The sequence below is a fragment of the Pongo pygmaeus genome, chromosome 1, assembly GCF_028885625.2.
Source record: "Pongo pygmaeus isolate AG05252 chromosome 1, NHGRI_mPonPyg2-v2.0_pri, whole genome shotgun sequence".
Lineage (NCBI taxonomy): Eukaryota > Metazoa > Chordata > Mammalia > Primates > Hominidae > Pongo > Pongo pygmaeus.
Window position 1 is genome coordinate 74,626,167 of NC_072373.2, and position 27,169 is coordinate 74,653,335.

The 27,169-nt window shown below is 44.9% G+C and overlaps 1 protein-coding gene across 4 annotated transcripts in view; it reads left to right on the forward strand.

The window, feature by feature from the left end:
* The window catches only part of TNR (tenascin R), a 435,764-nt gene extending 410,598 nt beyond the window's left edge, over positions 1-25,166 (forward strand). For all 4 annotated transcript variants that reach the window (XM_054447885.2, XM_054447893.2, XM_054447876.2 and 1 more), the window contains 5 exons: positions 7,516-7,667; positions 9,399-9,495; positions 15,001-15,162; positions 20,703-20,866; positions 21,774-25,166. In XM_054447885.2, the coding sequence (XP_054303860.1) occupies positions 7,516-7,667; positions 9,399-9,495; positions 15,001-15,162; positions 20,703-20,866; positions 21,774-21,893 (695 nt within the window). In that variant the 3' untranslated portion in view covers positions 21,894-25,166. The remainder of the gene's footprint in view (positions 1-7,515; positions 7,668-9,398; positions 9,496-15,000; positions 15,163-20,702; positions 20,867-21,773) is intronic.
* Positions 25,167-27,169: the final 2,003 nt, after the last annotated feature.

The window sequence follows — 27,169 nt, forward strand, 5'->3', positions numbered from 1 at the left end:
AATATGAAAGACAAGCAAAACAGACTTTTTCAAAACTTTCTTCCAAGGCTTCCTCTCCCTTTTTTTGGTGCTGTTTGGTTTTGTGGGGTTTTTTTGTTGTTGTTTTGTTTTGTTTGTTTTTTTGACAGAGTCTCACTCTGTCACCTGGGCTGGAGTGCAGTGGCATGATCTCGGCTTACTGCAACCTCCATCTCCCGGGTTTAAGAGATTCTCCTGCCTCAGCCTCCCGAATAGCTGGGATTACAGGCACCCGCCACTACACTCAGCTAATTTTTTGTATTTTTAGTAGAGACAGGGTTTCACCATGTTGGCAAGGTTGGTCTTGTTTGTTTTCTTTTTTTTTTTTTTTTTTAATCAGACTAATGCTGGCTGCAATGAATGAGTTGTGCAATGTTCCCTCTTGTTCTATTTCGTGGAAAAGAGTGTATAAAATTAATGATATTTATTCTTTAAATTCTTGGTAGAATTCACAGTGAAGCTACCTAGGCCTGGAAATTCTTTTTCTAGAGATTTTAAGCACAAATTCAATTTTTAAAAATAGTTTCGTCCTATTCAGGTTATCTTTTCATTTTATCTTGCACAACTTTGGGGATGTGGTGATTTTCAAGAAATTGGTCTATGTCATCTAAGTTACTGAATTGATTTCCATAGAATTGTTTGTACTATTCAATAGGACAGGGACATGTGATCCCCCACAGGGAGGCAGTGAATCTTGCCAAGCAATAATACAACCTACTATTGAGGCAGGAGAATAGGGCCTGGAGGCAGGGAATCTAAGACCAATTCGTGCTGACTTCCCAAAGCTGGATCAAAAGGAAAACACCTGGGTATGAAGGCAGGGACCCTAAGGCCAATTAACGTTAACTTCCTAAAGTTAAACCAAAAGAAAAAAACCCATCCCCCAACGCCTAGTAACAAAGGTTCAAAGCCTGCTCTCCCTACAACTCCCCCACATCCACCACATCTCAGATGGAAAGGGAAAGTGTCCTGGATTGGCCACCCTAAGCACCGGCCATCCCTTCATCTGCACTCAATTCACCCCAGCCTTTAATTAGCCACAAACCAAAGCCTTCATTCAGATAAGGGGTAGCCGATAGAGATCTCAAAAGGAGTACTTAAAACCCAGGAAACTTTGTAACCAGGCCCTTGAGCCACTTGCCCAGGCGCACTCTCACCTTGTGGAGTGCTTTCTTGCTTTAATAAATCCCTGCTTTCTCTGCTTCATTCCTGTGTTTCATTCCTGTGTTACTTTGTTTGTGCGTTTTGTCCAATTCTTTGTTCAAAAACGCCAAAAACCTGGACATACTGTACTCGAGGCCTGCCTTCCAGTAACACCATGGGTTGAAGGTGACATTGTGAATGTTACAGCAGAACCTTACATATTGCTATATACAGAACTTGCTCTGGCCTATTTTAAATTGTGTTGTCCCAAATGTTTTCAGAAAATCTAATTTTAATTTTCCTTTTCATAACCATAGGGGAGGGATAGGATATAGTGCTCACATGGCATCATACATTTAACAAATACTGATTGAGCACCTACTTTAGGTCAGACACTGCTCTAAGTGCTGAGTGATGAATAAGGTAAGAGCCAGATGATTATACTGTCATGGAACTTACATTCCAGGGGACGGGGCAATGGGAATTGACCAAAAACTAAGTAAATAAATAAACAGAGTAATAGAATAGGGACAGTGTAAAGAGCTGACTTCTAGGACAGCAACTATAGTAGGAAGTCTTTCTTGATTATCACTTGCCACTTCCTCCACCGATCCCAGAGCCTGGTCTCAACTAGGGTGGTCAGAACAGGCATCTCTTTAACTGAGACCTGTGAGCCAAGACTTGAATAATGAGAGTGAATCCACAAAGAAGAGCATTCCAGGCCTAAGGAGGAGTAATTACTACACCCTGAGGGAGGAGTAAGTTTGGCCTTTTCCATCTGTTACAAGAAAGGCAATGAGGCTGAAGAATAGTGAAAGCGGGGAGGAGTGCAGGACAGAGACGGAGTGTACAGGCCTTTGTAGGCCATGGTAGGGATTCTGGATTTTATTCTAATTGCAATAAATAAGCCATTGAAGGGTTTTGGGCAAGTAAAAGATAGGATGAAATCAGATCACATTCACGCAATAAAAAGGTCACTCTGGCTAAAGTGTGGAGAATGAATGCAGGTGGGACCAGAATGGCAGCAGGGAAACCAGTAGGAAGTGTCATCAGGACCCAGCCCTCCCTTGCCATGTTGAATCAAGAGCCACAGAGAGGGGCCAGGCTGGCAACTGCCAGTCTGTGATCGACCTAATCTGCCATGAAATTGGGTCTTCTGATATAAGTGGATCAAAGGAATAATAAGAGAAATGATGTCAGAACATTCCTCTAGTACTAGGATGCCTTTAGCTGACCTGTGAAGGGAAGATTTCGATGTCTTAGATGTCTGTTGCACTTGCCCTTGGGCAGAAGGCAGGTGGTCTGCAGAGCCTGGGGACCTTCTTCTGGAACTCTGTTGAGGGTGAACACATCAAAGCTGTCTTGTTCAGTTAATTCTCCACTCACTCTATTACTTCCTTAAAGGCTATTGTCACTCTCTTCCTGGGTTCCCACTACTATATCCTGAATGGAGTCCTGCCTCCAGGCTCACCCCCATCTAATTCATTCTCCACACTGCACTGAGAATGTTCTTTCTAACAAGTTGAGCTTAAAGTCCACCAAAAGACTCTTCCTCCAATTGCCTCCATAAATGACATGATCCCATCCCTGCTTACCTCCCCAGCGCTCTCTCTCCTCCATCCCACCCAATTCTTGCTCTGTCTCCGGCTAAACCTTCAACTTCTCAAAGGGGCCGTACTTTTGCACAGGTCTGGAACACCCTTCTCCACCGATCTGTGGCCAGCATTTAGGTCAGTTCCTAAAGTAACTTTCTGATTAGCAGTTGTCACCCCTTGCCCTATCCCGGGTCCCCACTTCTCACCCTGTCCTTGCCAGCCAGGCATCATTGCACACCCACATCCAGGTTTTGCCAGCCCACAATGTTTATCTCTTTCCCAGAGCACTTAGAGCTCAAAGTTATATTTGTTTCTCCCACCACAGCATGAGCAGCCTGAAAGGTTGTGACTGTGTCTTTTCCTTCTTTATATTCCCGTCTTTTAGCCCAGTATTTAGAACCCAACAGACACTCTGTTATACATTTGAGTTAGTAAGAGTGTGAGCAGGTAAATATACTGGAAGACGCTGTGAGAAGACCAAGTGGCTCATCCCATGTGAGCTGAGCAGGTAACCTTGCCCTGTTGGCAGACTTAGGCTGCCCCTGACAGTCTCGCCAGCTACTCTGCAGATGTGGGCCATTGATTCTAACAAGGGAGAGTCAACCACAAACAAGCTTCTGGGAAAAAGCAAATCTAAGTGTTGATAGCCAGAGGTGGCCGCCTGCACTTCTATGGCGCAACACTGTGTTCTGCGCTTACAGAGAAACCTGCTGAGGCTGTTTTCAGAGACAAATGCTGACATTGTGGCTTCAGTCCTGATGCTGAGGCCAGAAAAGTGGAAAGACACTTGCCAGGGCCATTAAAGCTGATCATTTTAAAGGAACACCCAAGAATCCGAAACAAGTAAAGGGCAGGGCCTGTCCCGGCAGCGGTGGTCCCTCGACTGCACTGCGTGTCACGTAGCTTGCTCCACTCTACTCAGCATTCAGCCTCCACTTGCCAAAATAAACCAATTTCGGAGCAATTCTTCTGGTGAACACCATGGTCCTGTTGATCTCACAATTACATCTAGAAACACTTAACTATGAGACATTTCAGTGTACCAAGCACTTGTGGCTTTTCTGTTAACTTAGTAATCACCACAGCCTGTGCTAAAAAAAAATAAAAATTAAAAGATTCTCCATCAGTCTAGGCTCCAGTTATTGCACCAAAAGGAAGAAAAACCTTCCAGTTTTGCTCTTGGTCTTAAGATTTTCCTTTGGGAAAAATTACTGAGCTGATATATGTTGGGGTTAGAGGCAAGTTTCTGATACTATTAAATGGTGTGACATCCAGAGAGCTAGGAGTGCCTGAAATTTGCCCTGACAGTCTCCTAAAATGTATAAAGCCCCAGTACATTCACACTGAATACAGCAGAACAGGAACCAGTGTGTTCTTTATTATTAGCTAAGCAAAGTCCAATAACCCCCAAAGCAGAACAAAACAATAAAAACTAGAACACAAAGCTTAGACTCCAGGCTAAATGCAATCTCTCATCCCCTCTCCTTCCTATCGCACTCAATCCAATTCTTGGAACCAGCCCACTCAAGACATACCTACTGGGAAAGGGAAAGAGGAGCAAAGAGGGCAAGTGGGAGAGAGAGAGAGACAGAGATTCAATCTACAGTATTCATCCACCCAGCCACAAGGATCTGGGCAGAGAACACAGACCACAGGGCTCCTCTGAGGCATTGCTTAGTTTACCAGTTCCACTTCTTGGCCTCTAGAGAAGAGGAAAATGTGCCAGACAAAGAGCAGGTTCAAATCTAGCTGGTCTTCAGACTTGTCTGAGAAGCTTCGGTAAAACACTGATTCCCTGCGCCATCCCCTGATATTGATTCAGTGAATCTGCTATGGAAACCAGGAATCTGAATTTTAATAAGGTCCCAGTCTGAGAACCATTAGTGAGCCTCTGCCTTCTTTTGTCTGAAAAAAAAGGAATAATATTTTGGACAAGGACTAGAGTTGCAGGCTGGAGCGTGTTGAAAAGGAATGGTTTTGCTGTAAACGTGGGGTCTTCTCCAAGTTCCGAAGATGTGAAAATCCCAGGTTGCTGCTCTTGATAGTCTGTGTGAGCAAAATGCTTGTTGTCTTTACATTAATGCCACAGACTAAATCACAGCAAATGTAATCTGTGAACAACCAAACGGCCTTGCAATTTGTCAAAGGGAAGGCAAGCGCACCCAGCAACCATGCATCATTGCCTCATGCACATCTGGGGAGTACCCTCCCCCACCCCACTAACCAGCTCATTGTGGGCCTGGAAGGAAGAAAGCATGGTCCTTCCTCTCCCAGGGTGTAATCTGGGATGTTTATCCCATCCAGTGTTTGGCACCCCTTAGAAAACACTTTTTTCTTAAGATAATTTTATTCTTATTTTTCTAACTTTAAAAAATGAATCACAATTTTATATGATAGCCATTCAGGTATTCAAAACTCCCCTTGTCTAAGTCATCTCAGTTTACTGTATTTGTCTGTAGGTCTAGCTTTAAAGCAACTAATATGTTTGAGCCTTTAAAAAGTATCTGTAATATAAATATTAAATCAATCTACATTATCAATATGAAGAAGCCTGCATGAGATCTTTTCTTTCCCCATTCTGATGTTTAGAGTTATATGTGTATTTGTACGAGACTGTCATTTTGAGATTTGTGGGGAGATGTTTTGTTGGGGATACATTGGATATTGGCAAGAAATTTGGTGTTCTGACTCCTTCAAGAAGCTGAGTTTATTGCATGAAGAAACCTTTCTTCAGGAAAAAGGGCTATTAGTGCATACCTTAGGAGTAAGCTAAAGACCAAGGGCACTAATTGCTGATCTTCTGAAATGAGAAACTCAGTGAGATGAAAGGGGAGAAAGAAAGGCAGACAGGCTGGTTGTTCCAGAGGCCAGGTCAAGAATGACCAGGAAACCAGGAAATAATAGCAGTGCTCCCAAATCAGCAGGGAGAGGAGACAGAGACAGCTCACACCTGTCTCCTGAAATGTAACTGTAGCCTCTAGGGGTAGGTGGCATCAGGAACTGTGAAGAGTTCTAGGACACACTGCAGATGACAGTTAGCTTTTCTGCAGCTATTAAGGAAATCAGTTTGAGAGGGTATAGATATTTGATTTGAACATAGAAATTTTTGAGATCTTTAATCTTTGGGGTTTTTTTGCTTGTAAGATAAATGCAGGTATTAATTAATCCTTTGCTGTATGCATAGATTTCTATCTTCAGTAAATTCAATCATGCATTATATTTCCTGCTTTAGTAGAGTGCAAACAGCAGTTAAGCCATCTGAAAATGTGAGTTCCAGCAATCTGAGTCATGTAATCTTTCTGAATGCAGTTTCCTTCTCTGTAAAATAAGTGTATCTATACCAATCTGCTGTCCTCTCAAGTTTCTTGCAAGAATTAAATGGAAATAAAAACACTTGGTAAAGGACAGGTTCTATAGAAATATATTGTCATTCCCTGGTATAACCATGCCTGCAATAGTCAATGCCTTTGTTCTAAACTACGTTAGGTGGGTGCGCCCTCGACGGGTGTGTGGCAGCAAGTTGAAGGGCAGTCTTGGTGCGGGGGCAGTTAACACATCTCCAGGGGGGCCTTCCATAAACCGACTCTAACCACCTCTTCCTGACACAGGCTTCACTGGTGATCTATGATGGGGTCTGAGGTGATCAGGGCTTTCGGTGAGGTTGCTGTGTTGCCATCCTTGGGTAGCGTTGTGCTGTCACTTACTCTGACCCACCAGCGGGCCCTATGTCACACCTGTAGTGCACCGGTTCTGCCACTAGGGGATACTGCAGTAACTGACACGTGCGGTCCCTCCCCAGCCTCTCTTCCTGACTGCAACAGTTCAAGGATGCAGAACTAGATCAATCGCAGCATGCTCTTCGTTAACCCAGAAGATCATTCTGTTTACAGAGCACCCAAACCACCCTTACCCACACAGCAAGCTCTGCCTTTAGCTTGCTTTAGCAGCTCCTGCAGTTCAGAAAAGCTCCCCCGGTGGGCTTTCTGCTTCTTGGCTTGCCTGCTCAGCGTTAAAATTTGCCCTGAAGCTAAGCTCTTCAAGACATAGGATTTAAGCTCCTCTTTCAGCTAATTAGATATTGTTCTACAAATTGGGCTGTTGTCTCTGAAAGATGAGCTGCAATTTACTTCCCCTGCCCTCTCCTTAAACTGAACTGTAAAACATGGCTACTTGATTGTTTAGTCCAATCAGGATATTATTTTGTACAAGGAATAGATAATTCATCTTCTTGCTAATGTCGAGCTTGTTTGGGCATTCCTTAACGGCTACTGTAAAGATGACAGAAAGCTTTGCTCAGATGCCTCTCATTCTTTCGAAAGGTGGAGTCTGCAGTGATTTATTTTGGCCCATGTATCTGTAATCGTTGCCTGAGTAACCAGTCACTACCTGCATTAACACATCTTTGCCCTTCAAGGGGGAGATTTTTATTATCCCCATTTTACTGATAAGAAAACTGATGCCCAACTGATTTACTTAAAGTCATATAAATAAGTAACTGGTGGAGCTAGACCATGAACCCAGCCCTTTAGTTCTCAGATCCCATGAAATTGTATGTTGTCTGATAAGTCTAACAACAGTTGTGGAAGGGAAATCCAAGATGATGCCAAGTCCCCACACCCACACCTTGAGCTCCATTGAGGATTTCTTACAGCTGTTGATGATGTACCAGGAGGCCTGCTAAGACCTTCTATAATCCAAGGAGCTCTTGTGCACTGTGAGAGAAAGAATCCTTTCTGGACATTGTCTATTTTCCTTGCAGGGGGCCGGGTGTTCCCTCATCCCCAAGACTGTGCCCAGCATTTGATGAATGGAGACACTTTGAGCGGGGTTTACCTCATCTTCCTCAATGGGGAGCTGAGCCAGAAATTACAAGTGTACTGTGATATGACCACCGACGGGGGCGGCTGGATTGTAAGTACAATCTGTGCTCTCCTTGCACAGAAGCATCCTCAGTGTTCTAGTCTACCTAGCTCAGCACCTGCCAAGCCAACTTCACCATCCTTCTGGTCATCCCTTTATCACCCCCCACATGTCCATCTTGGGGCTCCTCATTGCCCTCAAGGCCCACGTTCAGCAGTCCAATCATATGTCTGGCCAGGCAGGGAAAGGAATAACTATATCTGTCCTCACAGAAGGATGAGGAGGAAAGGACAGTTAAGCAGGAGGGTGCTGGAGAAAGGTAATCGCGGCTCTGTTGGGCCCAAGGATCTTGCCTGCTGAGAAATGCGTCTATAATAAAGCAGTGGAGGTGCTGGGCAGAGTGGCTCATTCCTGTAATCCCGGCACTTTGGGAGGCCAAGGCGGGTGGATGACTTGAGGCCAGGAGTTCGAGACCAGCCTGGCCAACATGGCAAAACCCTGTATCTCTACTAAAAATACAAAAATTAGCCGGGCATGGTGGCGCATGCCTGCAGTCCCAGCTTCTCAGGAGGCTGAGGCAGGGGAATCACTTGAACCCGGGAGGTGGAGGTTGTAGTGAGAAGAGATCATGCCACTGCATTGTAGCCTGGGTGACAGAATGAGTAAGACTCAAAAAACAAAACAAACAAACAAACAAAAAAGGCAGTTGAGGAGAAGTATTTCTGTATGAGGAGGTCATCACCGCAACAGAGAGATGATCAGAAGCCTCCGATTGAGGATTGCAGTTGGGAAAACAGATGAGGGCCCAAACATGGATAGCTGACTCCCCTTCCCCATTCTTCCCAGGGTCTCCCTGGTTCTTCCCCAGAGCTGACACAGCCTTCAGGGAGCACCAGTGGTCAGGAAAAGAGAGACACTGTTTCCTGTCACCGCCCTCCTCCCATGCCTGAAAGGGCAATACAGAGTGATGGAAAATAAGGGCAGCCTCCTTAATGCAAGCCTGCCAGAGCAGCCGGGAGTTCCCACCACCTGGCCCTAAAGCAGCCCAACATTAGCTGAATCGCTTTAGGATGGAAAACCAGCCCCTCCACCCTTCTTCGGATTCCCTCTCTCACTCTGCTAACGGTGCTGGATGTTTCCTGGTGCAAAATGGTTAGGTTTTGAATGGTGATGTGCTCATAACAGCTACTCTTGGGAGACATTTTCTTTTATGTTGCTGACATATTTGTGCCTCCTTCTTAAAATGTAATTGGAAATTGAAGCCAAGGCTGATATATTGGAGGTTAAATAAAATAAGCACTTAAACAGCTCAGAAAGTGAATGATATGCAATATTGCTTTGCCTGCAATAGGACAATGACAGTTACTAGCTGATTTGAAGTTGGTCCTGTTCTTTTGGTGAGAAATGCTTTCTACTGCACTCTGTAGTGCAAAAGATTCATTTGAGAGCCAAGCCTATTTCCCCTGATATTTAGGGCTTGATATGTATCCTGAGTCTTTTCTACATTGCAGGGGTGCAAATTAGTGTCAACATCACACTGGAGCCTATTCATCAGGGGCCCCTACACTTCAAGAGAAGTGCTCTGAGTGTCTCCTACAAAAACTGCTGTGCAAATACTGAGCTCTGCTCTGAAATGTTCCTTCTTTGGACATCTTTGTCATTGCAGATATAAAACCCAGTTATATCAATTTTACTTATCACAGTTTATTTTCCTTAGCATCTCTTTGGGTTTTGTTTTTGGTTTTGTTTTTTTTTTTTTTTTTTTTTTTCTTTCCTTCATAGGTATTCCAGAGGCGGCAGAATGGCCAAACTGATTTTTTCCGGAAATGGGCTGATTACCGTGTTGGCTTCGGGAACCTGGAGGATGAGTTCTGGCTGGGTAAAGCCTCCTTATTGCTTTCCCTTGATGTGCTTCTCTGGCTTTTTGTCCATCTCTCTCCTTTTTGTGTCCATCTGAGATTATCAGAAACCCTGTGTTTGTTGAGAAGCTAACAGCTCCTGAATTGCTTTCAGAACCTCTTGCTCTATTTAGCTTCACTATTGATCTGTTTTTATCTTACTGTGGTGTTTTCCTCTTTTCTCTGTCTCTTCCCATCCTCATTAATAGTTTTTTTATTCTGATGGACTTTGACATGAGGCTACTACAAAGGGAGTGAGCTGCCTGGTCGGGGAGGGGCACAGGGAGCAAAAGGCTGCCATTTCCCAGAAGCAAGTCAACCAGCCAGCCAGCCTGCAGGTCAGGGGAGAAATGAGGCCAGCCACTCTGCTTAGTTCCTTGGAGAATGTTATTACCTGACCTGGGAAGGAAAAGGGAAAAAATGAAAGTGGCATTAGAGGTGACTGGAAATTTCCTAGAGGTCTGACACCGGCAGGAAATATAGATCGAGAACCAAACTGGTGTGAGATGGTAAACACACATCCAAGCCAGGCAGATGGTGGTGGTGCCAAGTTCTGGAAAGTGGTCCATTTATTATGACCTGTGTCCCCCCTTAGTTAGATTTTCATAGTGATGGATAAAGGGAGGTAGAGAAAAAGATTAATTATCAAGTTCCATATTTGCGGTCTCCTCTCTGTCTTCCCTGCCACTATCTCATCTCATCTTCTTCTCCTGGATGCCTAGATAACAAGCTTCTTACTGGCCTCTCTGCCTCTAGGACCACCCCATTGTCCACATGGCTATAATCACCCAACAGGTTCTTCTTGCCTTTTGCACAGATAAACCCAATTCTCTGAGACAGCATTATTGCAATAAAGAAAGAGTTTAATTAACACAAGGCCACCAAGTAGAAGGACTGGAGTTATTACTCAAATCAATCTCTCCAAAAACTCAGAAGCTAGGGTTTTTATGGACAATTTGGTGGGCAGGGGGCTAGGGAATGGGTGCTGCCAATTGGTTGGGGATAAAATCATAGGAGTGTGGAAAATGGTCCTCGTGCCCTGAGTCTGCATCTGGGTAGGGGTCGCAGGCCCAGTTGAGTCATGTGTCACTGGTCCAGATGGGGTCACTTGGTTGCCTGAATGCAAAAGTCTGAAAAACATCTCAAAAGACCAATCTGTAATAGTGCTGTTATCTCTAGGAGCAACTGGGAAAGTCACAAATCTCTGGCCACATGACTCTGAGCAGTAAGGGATTATAGAAACTATGCCTACATTTTAGCAGAACTCAAGTCCCTCCCGTAATCCTAATCTCTTGGCCTTTCATTAGTCTTACAAAGGTAGTTTCAGTCCCTGAAAATGAGGGGAGCAGTTTTAGGGAGGGACTATTATCATCCTTGCTTTAAAATTAAACTATAAACTAAATTTCTCCCATGGTTAGCTTGGCCTATGCCCAGAAATGAGTGAGAAGGGCAGCCAGCCAGTGAGGCCAGAAGCAAGGAATCAGCCATGTTAGACTTCTGTCACTGTCATGATCTTTGCAAAGGTGGGTTCATGGCCACTATAATGATCTTCCTCACACCCCAAATATGGGTGATGGCTAATCCCCTTTGTAAAACTTTTCAATGACTCCACATTACCACCAGGAGAGGGCCCAATGCCTTAGCCAAAGTACAGGCCCTCTCTCACCTGCCTCTGAAGCCTCCTCTACACCCTAAGTACCTCACCTGCTCTTCCCCCCGCTCCTCTCCAACACTAAACTCCACACATGCACAACCCCCGATGCTTCCTCTGCCAGGAGCACTCCTAGCCAACTGTCCTCCTTTCCCCACATGCCTTGTGTGGTGAGTGCCATCTGTGTATATTCAGAGACACAGCTAAGCACCTTCTCCTCCACAGAGCCAGTCCTCACCAGTTTTCTCCCCTATTGCCTGTGGGAGAAGTGGCCACTCCTTCTTTTGTGGCACAGATCATAGTGTCCATTTTACTTCCTGTCTGTCTCTGCTATGTGAGCTTCATTGAGGGCTGGGACCACCTTATATTTATCTTCTAACCCCGTTACCTATATACCTATGACAGTGCCTGAGAGATAGTAGGTACCTAAAATGTAGATAATCTATAAATCAATCAATGATAAGAATTAATTGAATGCATATTAAATCCACAGATTTGTGTTTGCTGATATAGACAATAAAAATATAAGGTAAATGCCATACAAAAACATTGACATAAAAGTCAAACAAATTGAAAAATATTCTTACCTTGAAAGCATCAGCAAGCAACTTGGGAGACAAGTGTAATACCCATGAATCAATACATCCATAAGCAGACAGGACTCATGTTTCCCAAAGCTGAGCTGCTGTATACCGCTTTCACAATTTGTGTCATATTTTCTGAAATACGTAAACTATCATGTGCTTAAAATTTCTATAGATTACTCTTTAATTAAGTCTATTTTTAAAAGAAACGTTATAGCATTGCCAAAAATAGAAACCTAGTTATCATGTGCCATAAATTAAAAAGCCGCAAAAATAAATGCAATTAAAAGAAAACTATTAATAGCATTAAATGACAGTTAAATACAGGGACTCCAAGCCTGTTGTTGCTGGCAGTGGTGGTGGTATTAAAAATGGAGATTAGGAAGTGTTTCATGGTTTCATGCTAAACAAACCACTAAAATACTAGAACAAAACTGAGACTGTGAGTGAAGGTTAGGATCAGGGTTAAGGTATCTCCTTCATCTATTACAAAAGACTGAGATTAAATTTGGAAATACCTTTCTTCCCATTATTCAAGGTTATTTAGTGCCTTATATATCTCATGTCATCAGAGATGCCATCCACACTGGGTAACACTGTTCTAACCTAAGAGTCTCTGAAAATAAGGCCACAGATATTCAAAGAAGGAAGAGACCAGCTTCCTGGAGAAGGCATTGAGGGATGAGTCAGTCAGAAGAATGGAGGAAGGAAAGGGATGAAAAGGAGGCAAGGCAGGAATTCTTCTGACAACTGCAAACTTAGGCCAGGGAGGAAACCCATCCCCAGTGAGGGAAAGAAAACAATGAGGTGAATGGGTTGAATAGAGGCACAGTAGGGAACTTAAAAATCGGAAAGAGAAGTCTTCACTTGATGATGTAGGTAAGAGGGAGACAGGGAGGGCTCTTGAAGAGGCTAGGCCTGGTGTGGTGTACTTTGGGAGCAATACTCAAGTTGGGGATAACACTGTGACCCATAGTTTATGTACTATATGGGGTTCTCTAGAAGCAGAGATCGAAACAGGGATTCTTGTTCAAGTGACTTACTGGGGGACTTCACTGGGGAGAAGGGAATGGGGGAACCAAAATAGGGCAGAGAAAACTGCAAAAATGTGGTTTTTGCTGGAGACTCACTTCAGTGTGATCCCTAGGGAAGCTTGGGAGCATGAATTGATCCTCAGAGCTGGTCACCACTTAGGCAAGGAGGCCAAGCTTTTGTACCCCTCCACATCAGTCACTGAGGGAGGTCTGCTCCAAGGCATGGTGGGAGAGAGCTTAGCTTCCAGGATGAAGTGACTCCCATTTGCTCAAGGGCAATTTTCCAAGAAGGCAGCTGCAAGTTGCTAACAGCCAACACTTGTAGCAGCTTGGGATGGATCTATCTGCCAATTAAAGACATCCTGGCAGAACAACATCAGCATCTACTACATCTACACAAGCACAAGTCTAGGGTGAGTTGTGGGTCAGCAACTCAGCCGACAGCAAACAGCAGTCAAACCGCCTTTGACTTATAATCAAGGTAAAGCTCTAAGTCTCAAAAGGGACAGGAAAGCCAAAAGATCTGGATGACCTTCAGGCCAATCATTTCACCTCTCTTGGACTTTAGCTTCCTCTTCCGCAAAACAAAGACACTGGCCTGAGTAACCACTAAATTCCCTTCAGTCTCTGCAATTGTTTGATTCTAAATCACAGCATACTCAAGTAGATATCAGATGTCACAGCAAAGCAAGGGGACTCTAGTTCAGTAAGCAGACAAAAATTAGAATTCACAGAAATTACCAGCAACACAAGATGAATAGTTCAAAGTTTGGGCAGGTAGATCAAAATTGGAGAGTCCCAGGGCATGGCTAATCATGACAAGCAGGCAAGAAAATGTATATAAGAAAATATCGGCCAGGCATGGTGGCTCACACCTGTAATCCCAGCGCTTTGAGAGGCTGAGGCAGGCGGATCACGAGGTCAGGAGATCGAGATCATCCTAGCTAACACAGTGAAACCCCATCTTTACTAAAAATACAAAAAATGAGCTGGGCATGGTGGCGGGTGCCTGTAGTCCCAGCTACTTGGGAGGTTGAGGCAGGAGTAACGGTGTGAACCCGGGAAGTGGCGCTTGCAGTGAGCCAAGATCATGCCACTGCACTCCAGCCTGGGCAACAGAGAGAGACTCCGTCGAAGGAAAGAAAGGAAGGAAGGAAGGAAGGGAAGGAGGGAGGGAGGGAGGAAACAAAGAAAGAAAGAAAGAAAGAGAGAGAGAAAGAAAAAAAGAAAGAAGGAAGGAAAGAAAGGAAAGAAAGAAAGAAAGAAGGAAGGAAGGAAGGAAGGAAAGAAAGAAAGAAAGAAAGAAAGAAAGAAAGAAAGAAAGAAAGAAAAGAAAGAAAGAAAGAAAGAAAGAAAGAAAGAAAGAAAGAAAGAAAGAAAGAAAGAAAGAAAGAAAGAAAGAAAAAGAAAGAAAGAAAGAAAGAAAAAGAAAGAAAGAAAAAAAAAGAAAATATCACCAAGGGGGATCTGGACTCTGCCTAACCTGGGGACTTACAAAGGTTTGCACCTTACAAGAGTATATTAGACCAAGGCCTGGGAAGGTTAGAGGCAAAGGAGGAAGCAGATGAATGAGGGTAACTGGCCGAAAAGGCCAGTGGAAAGGTAGCCGTGCAAATGTAGCAGGCAGATTAGAGAGAAAGGACTGGAGTCAGGAGGCAGAGAATAATATTCTATGACCTGGCTATGGAGCCCCAGGAAGCCTAGGCTGAGGGCAGGAGAGGCAGTGTAAGGAAAGGTCAACAGAGCCCTTCCTAGATGCTACTAGGAGATGTTAAGATGTTCCAGATGCTCTGAACTCCTCTAATCAATGTTTTCACCTCTTGCTTTCGATCACTCATGCCCAAAGACTCATACCCATGTAATACCTCTTGTAATTTTCTTCTAGTACCATGGTTTGTCAGAGGAGGTGAGAGGGGACAGGGCCAGGAATCCTGAGGCTCAGGGCTCGTCAGTTACTGGGTCAAGAGGAGGTATTAGAACCCCTGAGTTTCCTGTGTTGGAAACCCATCAGCAGACCTGGACTGTCCTCTTTGCAGGAAGAAATTCAGAGTCTAGCAGGGTCCATTTGATAACAACCTGTGAAGCACCAAGAGCAAAAGCAATCTGGAGTCCCCTCCTCTTCCCTGTAACATGTTTTGAGGCCACAGACGCATTTCCCTCCCATTTTCCAAAGCTGCTGGGGGCCAGTCTCAGTGCATTTTCTGCTCTTCTCCACAGGGCTGGACAACATACACAGGATCACATCCCAGGGCCGCTATGAGCTGCGCGTGGACATGCGAGATGGCCAGGAGGCCGCCTTTGCCTCCTACGACAGGTTCTCTGTCGAGGACAGCAGAAACTTGTACAAACTCCGCATAGGAAGCTACAACGGCACTGCAGGTACCTATGGCTCCTGGGCAGACCCCAAGGGCAGTGGGCGTGGGACAAGAGCCCCCAGACTCTAGGCATAAACTGCCTCAGGAAGAAGCAGCACCCACAGAGTTCCTGCATTCGTTGCTAGACAGGGAGAAGGGCCATGCCACTGGGAACCACTGGCACTGGTCCCAGCTCTCCCTGACCACTCACCTAAAAGCAACTTTGCAGGACTTCAGTTTCATCATCTGGAAAATCGTAATAAGGATACCTGCCCTACTTCACTGAGTAGTCAGAAAAAAATCAGTGGAGTGAATGTACTTTTAAGGTTTAAAAAAGATGCAATGTGAAGATGAAAGATTGTTTTCTTTGTCTAGATTAGTCACTATGGGCTCTTATGCAGTGAGAGCGGAATCACCTACTGTCTGGCTAGAAATCTCCCATGCAATGACATCCAGGAAAACCATCTTTGAATTAGTGCAAATCATACAGATGTTGCCCGTCTCTGAGATGCTCCCAACACCCCACCCTGGCCATCGGCGGTCATGCTAACGCCTGGTCAAGGAGCAAACGATGCCACTTACCTGTTCCTCATTTGCCATGTTTCTTTTCATTCCTCCGCAAGAACCACATAGACAGTCAGGTTTTCTGTGTAGATTTTTACAGCATTTCTACCAAGCAGAACAACCATCCCATCAAGCTTGGTTGCATTAGTAGTTTTTTCAGAACGTAACATCCAGTCTGCTTCTTGGGCTTTGCCAATCTGTTTCCCGTGTTCTATTATAACACATTTCATAAAAACTGCTTTTTCAAATATTCTAATGTTTGATACTTGGCATTATTGGCCCTTTCATTAACACCAATTTTAGGGTTAAATGCTGGTGTATAATTTTAACGACATTTTTATGACTCTTGAAATTAAGAAGAGCATTAAGGTGTTGTCCTTCCAGTTACTGCATCTGTTCAATTATTTCTCTTCTTAGCCAGATACTCCAAAGAGAAGACATGCTTTCCTTTATTATGCTCACCTCTGAGATCATTTCCAACAGCAATGAGATCAGCCTGAAGTGCCCGCAACAAAAGGCCCAATTTGACACACTGTGGGCATAAAATAGCCATTGAAATGGAGCATATTAAACAAGATGCCAGACTAAATCATTTAAAAAATCACCTGATGCTATTCACTTCCAAGATTAGAATTGTGCCTGTAGAAAAGCCATTCCGATTTCTCCTACAGGAAAAGAAGCCAGCCCTCCAGCTTCCCTACAGCACCCCCTCCCTCCCTCCTCTTCATCCGCCTGTGCTTTCATCTGCTTTGCTTGGGCCTGGCCTTTGCTCCCTCTGTTCCAGCTCTGTCTTGCTTCGGGGCCTATGGAGGCCAGAACAGTTGGACTGCATGCTATTCTCATGTCTCAGAGGCAGATCCTGCCAACAGTTTGGCTGTTCATCATCAGCTAATTAGGGTCTTATCTCTCATCTCGAATATTCAGTTCATCTTCTTCAAAAGATGAAAAGCTAGGCTTCCTTAGGCTGCCATCCCCTCTCGGCAACACCACACAATGGTTGTTCTTTCTAGATCAGAAAGTTTCTGGGAAGGAAGATCCCATCCCCTCTCTTCTGGCATTTAATATCGCCCAATTCCCCTGGACCTTATCTTTAGTAGTGGCCTTCTGAATCAACCCATCTCCAGGGCCTCCGATCCAAGTTCAGCCTTTTCTCCTGCTCCCCATTTCCCAAGGCTGCAAACATTCAAGTCTCTAGGACGCTACTTGGATCAGAACTGAAAATTCCAAATTAAGTTATCAATCAGAGGTTGCTGAGCAGCTCCTAAAAGTTTATTGTGCAAGTTGTGGGGACTCAAAAGAAGCATAAAACATGGCCTTTACAAAAACTAAATGTCTAGTTTTAAAAAGAAACAGGAAGTAACTCATCACGCAATCAATGGTACTCACTTCTGGTTTTTTTCTGTTTTTGTTTTTGTGTTTTTGAGATAGAGTCTCACTCTTTCACCCAGGCTGGTGTGCAGTGGCGTGATCTTGGCTCACTGCAACCTCCGCCTCCTGGGTTCAAGCGATTCTCCTGCCTCAGCCTCCTGAGTAGCTGGGATTACAGGCACACGCCACCATGCCCAGCTAATTTTTGTATCTTTAGTAGAGACGGGGTTTTGCCATGCTGGCCAGGCTGGTCTCAAACTCCTGTCCTGTGGTGATCCACCCACCTCGGCCTGCCAAAGTGCTGGGATTACAGGCATGAGCCACCGCACCTGGCATCTCATTTCTAGTTTAAGGGGTGTTCGTGGAAGAGGAGTCTGGGTGGTGGAGGATGGCATCATAAAGGCAGCTGCATTCGACTGGGATCCCCATGGTAAGGAAAACAAACCCTGGAAGTTACAGAAGGAGCAGATGCTGTGGAGGAGGGGAGGCTGTGAAGGGACTGGCAGAGCAGGGCAAAGTGTAAATTCAGGAGGAATAGAGAAGATTGGTGAGGCGGGTAGAGCCAGATCCAGAAGCTGGAAAACCAAGGGGCAGAGGAATTCAGTCTTAACATGGTAGCAGTGGAGGGCCATTGTAGGTCCCAAGAAGAAAAATAGAAGTGGGGTTTAGGAAGATCCCTGTGACAGCCACAAACAGGATAAAGTAAGTCCGAGAGAAGAACATAGAGCGGCTGATGGCTGCTGCATCAGACCTAATAGGAGACAATAGGAGTCTTGACTAATGTTGGAAATTAAGAAAAAGGTATTATAAATCTGAACAGTGGTTTGAGAGACAGAAACCAGGACCTAATGTGTTAAACACATGAGGTGGCTATATGAGGCAGAAATGGGAAGGGGAGCCAGGCTTTGGGAGGATGTAAAGACCAACATTGGGAGCAATCTGCAACAGTGGAAGGCAGCCTCAGAGTGGAAGCTGGAGAGAACTGCTCCAGGGGAATAATGAAGACAAATTCTAGATAACAGAGGGAGACGCAGGGAGTGAGAAGATAGGATGTGGGTGGAGACCACATAATCAAGGAACTGATAGTGAAAGAAATAATCATTAAGGAGCAGGATTAATCTAAGAATTTTTAAGACAAAAGATATAAATGTAACTTAGGATGAGAGGAGGTGAAAATTAAAAAAAAAAAAAATAGAAGTAAAAGGGCCTGGCTCACACCTGTAATCCCAGCACTTTGGGAGGCCGAGGCAGGCGGATCATGAGGTCAGGAGATCAAGATCATCCTGGCCAGCATAGTGAAACCTCGTCTCTACAGAAAATACAAAAATTAGCTAGGTGTGGTGGTGCATGCCTGTAATCCCAGCTACTTGGGAGGCTGAGGCAGGAGAATCGCTTGAACCTGGGAGGCAGACATTGCAGTGAACCAAGATTGTGCCATTGCACTCCAGTCTGGGCAACAGAGTGAGATTGTCTCACACACAAAAAATAAATAAATAATAAAAAGAAAAGAAAAAGGAAAAAGTAAGCAATATGTTTTAACTTTTCCAGGATCCGGAAGAGATGGGAAAGAGTGAATTGCAGATGGTGGGGTTAACTCTAGATGGGCATAAAAATCTGAGTCCCTGGAGACTGGAAGGGGAAGACAAAGAAGACGGAATGAAGATCATGACATGTTGAGTTAGGGCCTCCCCTATGAGGGCATCAGCCTTCCCTATAAAATAAAGATCAACCTCCTGAGAGTTAAGTTGTGGTGGGAGGCATCGGAGGCATTGAGTAGCCACTGTGAGCCTGGACTCAGAAGCCACAGAATTAGAATAGGTCTTTCCTCACTTAATGCAAGCTCAAAAGCACCCAAGACCTCTTTCATTCAATAAATAGCATGAGCCCCCTTCACAACATCCCTAGCCACAAATCCTGATCCTGCTAAAAGTTTTATCAACTGTTATAATTTAATTACAGTCTTATCCCTCACCTTAAATACACAATTTACCCGAGCCCCCTGCACAATATCCCCAAAAGAGAACACGCAGCCTGTTTGCCCCTCAGAATAGAAATCTCACCACCTCTTTAAGCAGTCTATTCCACTTGTGAACACCTCTAATATTTAGGTAATTTATCCATGTATATTTAGCCTAAATATGCCTCTCTTTTTTTATTATACTCTAAGTTCTAGGGTACATGTGCACAATGTGCAGGTTTGTTACATATGTATACATGTGCCATGCTGGTGTGCTGCACCCATTAACTTGTTATTTACATTAGGTTAATCTCCTAATGCTATCCCTCCCCCATCTCCCCACCCCACGTCAGGCCCTGGTGTGTGATGTTCCCCACCCTGTGTCCAAGTGTTCTCATTGTTCAATTCCCACCTATGAGTGAGAACATGCAGTGTTTGGTTTTCTGTCCTTGCGATAGTTTGCTGAGAATGATGGTTTCCATCAAAGGACATGAACTCATCCTTTTTTATGGCTGCATAGTATTCCATGGTGTATATGTGCCACATTTTCTTAATCCAGTCTATCATTGATGGACATTTGGGTTGGTTCCAAGTCTATGCTATTGTGAACAGTGTTGCAAACATACATGTGCATGTGTCTTTATAGCAGCGTGATTTATAATCCTTTGAGTATATACTCAGTAATGGGATGGCTGGGTCAAATGGTATTTCTAGTTCTAGATCCTTGAGGAATCGCCACACTGTCTTCCACAATGGTTGAACTAGTTTTTAGTCCCACCAACAGTGTAAAATTGTTCCTATTTCTCCACATCCTCTCCAGCACCTGTTGTTTCCTGACTTTTTAATGATCGCCATTCTAACGGGTGTGAGATGGTGTCGCACTGTGGTTTTGATTTGCATTTCTCTGATGGCCAATGATGATGAGCATTTTTTCATGTGTCTGTTGGCTGCATAAATGTCTTCGTCTCCACCTACTAATCCTCATACTTCCCCACAGAATTTATTTAATTTTTTTCTCAGTAGCCCATCAAATATTTGGTGACAGTAATCACAGGCTATGTCTCCCTCTTGAAGTCCGCTCTTCCTCAAGATACAGCCCAGATGTCCCAAGCACTTCTCCTTTGACATGGTTATTTTTTTTCATCATCCTGTTTCTTATGGATGGGAATTCTAATTTGCTGATACCCCTCTTCCCATGTGGCCTCAGGTTCGGAATGTGGTTTCTTGGGTGGTCATCTGAGCAGGCCTGGTGAGCCAGGGAGAAGCCAGCCTGAGGCTGCATCGTGGTGACCCAGAATGGCCCAAGTCTGCCTGGCTCATCACCATCTCCTCTGAAGACAGGAGGAATCATGAGCGGCCTGTGTCCCAGTGCAGGCCTGGAGGAAACAGCTGAGGGTTGGGGGCGGGGTGGGCAATGAGATCGGGCTAAGTGGAGAAAATTCTCAGCAAAAGTGGTCAAAGGGATTAGGAAGTGGGTTGGACAGAGTAGCATGGAGGTGGTTGGCCCCAGGGATAAAGTGGAGTAAGAGTTCAGTACAGCCACGCTGAGACACTGGGTGGAAATGAAAAGGTTCCATAAGTGGAAGCCAGGTTTGCTGGAAGTGGGTCAAATGTCCACAAAATCCTGATAAAGCAATGACAAATGGGACAGCCTAATGAATGTATCTTTTTTGCAGGGGACTCCCTCAGCTATCATCAAGGACGCCCTTTCTCCACAGAGGATAGAGACAATGATGTTGCAGTGACTAACTGTGCCATGTCGTACAAGGGAGCGTGGTGGTATAAGAACTGCCACCGGACCAACCTCAATGGGAAGTACGGAGAGTCCAGGCACAGTCAGGTAAGCGATGCTCCACCTCTGCTATGAATGAGCCAGAGCTGTGGAATCCGTGCTCCCTTAGCTTTATGTTTTAAAGGCGCATGTGAGTCCTTCATTTCCCTTTAAAAAGAAATATTTGGAGTCTTGAGAAAAGTAATGCAGACAATGGGATAAGATCAGGACAGAGTAGAAGCCAGAGGAGGGAAAGGAAAGGAAAAGACCCAGGAGCCAGAACTTACCCAGAGAAGCCCTTGATACCCAGTCAAGTTCCATTCCATTCCCTTATCCAGAAGATCCCATGAAGAGAGTTTATCAGTCCTGGGGACAGCTTCACAGACTCAACTTTACCCTAAAAACGGTCCCAGGAAGGTAGACATTGAAAATACCAGTGTAAACTGGACAATCTTTCCCTATCAGACACCACAAGTTTATAGGCTGAGCTGGGTGACAGGGAGACCAGCATGACCAACTAGACTTTCTAAGTGTTAACACTGAAACAGCCCACATCAGGGAAACCCCTCAGTTCTAGGCAAACCAAAAGGGTTTGTCACCCTAGGTAGAAACCGCCTAAGTCTCCCATTAGGGGTGAGCAGTCAAACACAGTTATTCTCTTCCAAATGCTTCCACCCTGTTGGGATTTCACAACCATCTACTGGTGCATGCCACTCCTGGAAGCCAAAAACAAAGCTGGCAATAAGGAATGACCTGCAACATGTTCCCTGGAAAGACCCAGGTCACCGGCACATTTAAGGAGAAAGCTGGAAAGAGACTCTTTTGCTTTATTGGGAACTCGGCCTCGAAGCTTCATGTTAGCTGAAAATAGCTAACCCCACATTGTGGATTCCCTGTTCCCATAATTACCCTTTTTTTGAAGTGGGGCGTTCCATGGTGGGGGATGACCTGACATGCTTATCTTTCTCACGCCCAGGGCATCAACTGGTACCATTGGAAAGGCCACGAGTTCTCCATCCCCTTTGTGGAAATGAAGATGCGCCCCTACAACCACCGTCTCATGGCAGGGAGAAAACGGCAGTCCTTACAGTTCTGAGCAGTGGGCAGCCGCGAGCCAACCAATCTTTTCTGTCATTTGTTTGTATTTTATGATATGAAACAAGGGGGGAGGGTAATAGCAATGTGTTTTGCAACATATTAAGAGTATGTGAAGGAAGCAGGGATGTAGCAGGAATCCGTTGGCTACCATCTGCTCTTGGTTTCTGCTGCCCTGGAGCCTGACCCTCAGTCTCCATTCTCCCTTCTACCCAGGCCTCCTCAACCTTCACCTCCTTTCCCACCAAGGAGGAGAAGTAGGAAGTTTTCTTAAAGGGCCAATTCAAAGCCAAGTCATGGGGTGCAGATTGTTATGGTGACAGGCGCACACCTTTTTCTACCCTTCTTCTGAGATGTCCTCTGCCTTCCAGCTATATGTGATTTTGTCACAGCCTGACATGGCCAGGTTCTCACATTGGCCCAGAAAAAAAGAGCCTCAGCAAGAGAGGTTTGCCAACAATTCCCCTTAAAAGGAAACAGATCAACTATACTGCATCCCAACAACCCAGGTTCTTTCCCCTCCTTCCTTCCTTCCTTCCTTCCTCCTTTCCTTCTTTCCTGCCTTCCCTCCTTCCCTCCCTTCTTTCTTTCTTTCTTGACAGTATCTCACTCTTGCTCAGGCTGGAGTGCAGTGGTGCAATCTCAGCTCACTACAGCCTCGACTTCCTGAGCTTAAGTGATCCTCTCATCTCAGCCTCTTGAGTAGCTGGGACCACAGGCATGAGCCACCATACCTGGCTGATTTTTCTTTTATTTTTTTGTAGAGTTGGGGGTCTCACTGTGTCGTCCAGGCTTGTCACAAACTCCTGGCCTTGAACAATCCTCCCACCTCAGCCTCCCAAAATGCTGGGATTACAGGATACAGCCACTGATTACAACCCCAAGTCCTTTATAATGGGCCAAAGATTCTCATCTTCTGACACTCTTACTATACCAGCCACATGTCCTGTTACCTTTCAAGAACAGTGGCTCTTTTCTGGCCCTAATGGAGCCTTTTGCCTAATCCCATCCTGTCTTAGACCCCAGAGCCTCACAAGCCCAACCAGCATTTTGGAATCTAGTTCCCAAGGCATTGCCTGCTCCTGGCCCTGGGTGGCACAGTGGCTATGTGCCTGTGAGTCATCAGCCACTGCCCCCACCCTCAGGTCAGACAGTCACTTTCTGCAAAGGTAGGAGGGGGAGATGGTTGTAGTTTTTAGCACTTTTGGGTCAGGCATTGAAGAAAGGACTGAAGAAGTCAAAATCAGGGTACTGCCGTAGAGATTATAGTTTCCATGGGAAACACAGATCTTCCCTAGCCCTGTTTTCTCCATTTCTGGTCCTATTTGTCACAGATTCTTTTTTTCTGAATTGCAAACCGAAGGCCTCATATCTGTCTTCACCCAAGCCCTCCTTAGTGTAGGTGGCTTAATAAGAGTCAGAAGAAGAAGGTATATGCCCAGAGAGCTATACCCCTGACTGATACTCCTGGAAAGAGGTTGAATTGTTTTTTCTTTTTTGGTCCTATGGGAAACAGAAATGACCTTCCTAATGAGGTAAGATCATGAGACGCCTTTCCATCTTCTTTTATTATTCTGCCTTGGAAAGGAAAAATGACAACAGCCAAAGGAAATTACATCCAGAAATCCAAAGGTGAATAGGTGATAACTGTGGGCCTACTTCCCATTTTATGAGATGCACTGTCTTCACTAGCATGATTTGATTCTTAAGCCCAAGAGAGCTAGAGGCTCTAGAAGCCACGACCTTTCAATTTCTCCTCCAAATCAAATATCAGCAACCATCCCCGCAACATCTGCCCAAATCCATGCCCAGTTCCCTGAGCTGTCTTCTCCCTTTCCTCTCCCATTCCTCAAGGCCCAGCACCATTTTCTGTAGTGCCTATGTTTGTCTGACCAGGGCAGTGTGTACCTTTGCCAACCAGTTACTGGATGAGCCTGAGTGTTGGCAATTTTCTAATGGAAACATCCTCACTCTTACCAAGCTTTGAGAACCAGGATGAACAGTCCCTTGGGCTGACCATCATGCCTCGGACCTCATGGGGATGCAGCCAGCCACCGTTGAATGGAGGCACTCTCCTTGCCGCAGGCTTCTAGGCTTTGTTCACTGCTGCAGTGTGGATGTGACAGGCATACCCTGTAAAACCTGGGCGCCACTTGCATTTCTCAGTTCACCATGGGCTTCAACAAACTGGGATGAGGAAAAAACAGAAACAGATCCTTTCAACAAGCATATAAATTACAGAAGACTTACCTAGAGACGGGGCAACAATGAATAGTAGGAAGCACATTGCATGGGAAACTTGAGGGCCGAGGTACAGGCCAACAGCTGTCATCTTAGCTACGTGACATCGACTGGGTTGTTTCACCTCTCTGGGCCACAGTTTCTTCATCTGTCAGATGAGAGATTAGACTAGAATGAGTTCTAATTTCCCTTTCAGTTTTGACAGTCAACGATGTTAATCTGTGATCTGAAAACCTGAGTAGAAATTGGCATGGTGGGACAGCACACTTAGGTAATGAAAATTCACTAGACTCCCTGTTTCATGAGGAAAGAAGGAAGGAAGGAAGGAAGGGGAGGGAGGAAGGGAAAGAAAAGAGAGAGATTGATTCAGGAGTCATAAGTAAAACACACACACACACACACGGAGCATGCCGAGTGAGAGGCTGAACTCTTTTTGTCCATAAAAACAGAGACCAGGTACCTGGGTGGTGCCAGCACAGCCCACTTCATCAAGGAATTTGAAATGGAAAAAGATTATGTGTTGTCAATTCAGGTGAAAGTCAAGAAACATCAGTGGAAACCAAAATCTTCCATTTATTGAAACCATTCTACACTATGGAACATTTTTATAAATAGTACCAGTGGCATTGCATAGCTTTATTTTGAGGCAAGAAAGAGACTTCAAAGATCAGTTTATTCAACCCTCTATAAAAGGATTTATAGATTCCTTTTATTTAATAGGGTGATTTTCTCATGAGTTTTCACCATGTTTAAAAGACACTGTGCCCCACTCTCATCCCAAGGTCTATGGTCAACTTGACTCAATGCTCTTAACTTTCCTCACTGATTCCTGCTTATCCTGCTCCTCCAAGCACAACTGCATTTCCCAAAGGTAGATCCAGTAAGCAATACTCGCAAAGCACCCACCCTATGCACACCAGTTTCCCTCAAGGGACTCAAAAGGAATCGAGGTAGACCCTTCTCAGAGACTGTTTAACTGCAGACACATCAGGTTACGTACTAATACCCAAAACCAAAACCACCACCAATGACTGCAATAGATTCACTGTCTAGACCCAAGGTCCAGGCAGTTTCCCTTTCTTGCATTTCCCCAACATATAAAGATAGTTTCCAACATATCAGACGCGCATTCACCAGGCTTATTTCTGGAAGGTGAAGGGGTCAGGTGTAGAAGAGGTGGCAAGAATGACAAGGCTATGGAAAACTGCTGGCCTTGAGACCACAGTGAACTGGTGGAGAGGGACTTGCTACGTGTGGCCACAAGGTGGCAGTCATCTTCTGAAACTCTGTGTGAAACGTCAGCGGGGTTGAGACAGGCCACGTCTCCAGGTTTCCAGGAGAGCCAAACCAGGACTCAGGAAAACTGGCCAGCTGATTTGTATGGGAGATTGATTTGTAAAAGAACAACAACAACATATGGCAGCAAGGAAATGCCAAGCAAACATCTACAAATATTTGAATCCACCCTTCCCTCACCTACCAACCTCCCGCTCTACTACTCAGAAAGTGGTAGGACTCCTAATGCCCTGCTTCCTTCCACCTGAGAACCAACCAGCACCCTGATATTTCAAAGCCAGACCTAAAGAATCATGGTTGCCAATGAGTTCAATGCCAAACCAAACAGTCCTAATCACATTTTTACTTTTCAAATCCAGTCCCAGAGCAGAGCTGTAGATTAAGGGACAAAAAGTCATTGTGGAATCTTTCCAAATAGCTCTTGTAAAAGCATCAGTTGGGAAAGAGTTTATGAGTTCTTCTTTGTCCTCTCCTCTGAAGAAAAGGTGGAACGTGCAAGAACACTGGATACACCAAGCTATGGGTGTTGAAATAGACTAGCTGGTGACCTGGATTTGCAAATACCCTTGGGACATGAAAACATTTTTTTCTTTTTCTTTTTTGTAACCTCCACCCAGAATTTCAGGAAAAGTGGGACCACATGCCCAGGATATATGGTATTCTACTGCTTGCTTTCTTATCACCAGAATACTATTCAATCTAACTTCTTAGTTCCATGTCTTTTCTTCCAAGGAGGTAGGGCATGGGGTTGGGGGACACTTTCCACCTTCCTTGCATCTCACTGTCCACTCTTAAATTTTTATTAAGAAACCTCTGAAAGATTCAAAATTCAGTTCAGTTTCAATAATCCCAAAGAAGTTGGGATAATTTGTTTTCACTTGCTTCAAACTTGCCATGGCTGCAGGAGGAGTCTCAGGACCTCAGAGGAATGGGGCAGATGTGTGAAGTCTGGGAGTCTGCCTCCCACCCAGATGCCAGGAGCTGCATATTCAGCTCTGCCTCACTTCCCTGATGGTCTGCTTTCATCCAGGTTACCATGACAGAGAGGGTCTATCGTCTAAAGAAAGCTGAGTTACAGGCTGGCCCCTGGGGTTGTGCCTGTAGCCTCTCTTTGACCACGTTCCTGAAGATGTTTAGCTGAATGCCTCCTCAAACCTTTGCTTCTTCCATAACCCAATCCTACACATATGTGATAAAGCTTCCTTCAACAATACTGGGGCATTTGGACACTACCAGTCCAGATGAGAACTCACAGACCGAATGAAAACTTTCAAAAGCAAGCAGGGAAAAGTAATTGCTATATGCTTTAAGATGATGTATTGGTGTAGATTCAGGTCCAATTTGAAAAACTGTCTCTGGTCCTTTCTAATTGTATCTACTCTGGATTTGTTTATGCCAGTTCTACATTCGTCAAGCTTTGAGAAACAGGTGGAAAGAAGAAAAATATAAAATTCAGAAGAAGCTGATGGATCACTGGAGATTCAAAACAAGCCTTCTACCGGTGGCGCCACACTAAAATTCAGAGACCAGGCAGGAGCAGCCATGGGAAAGGAAGCAGCGTTGGCTTCTCACATTCTGGCCTCCAGCCTCCCACCAGAACTTCTGCCATTCACGCATTTAACTTGAGGAGAAACTAAGGCACAAAGGCCTGTCACTGCACCGAAAACCAGAAGCAGAAGGACTTTCTTTCTTTGCTCAACCAGTTCTGCCTGGATCTCACTTTTGCGTCACCAGTAGTCA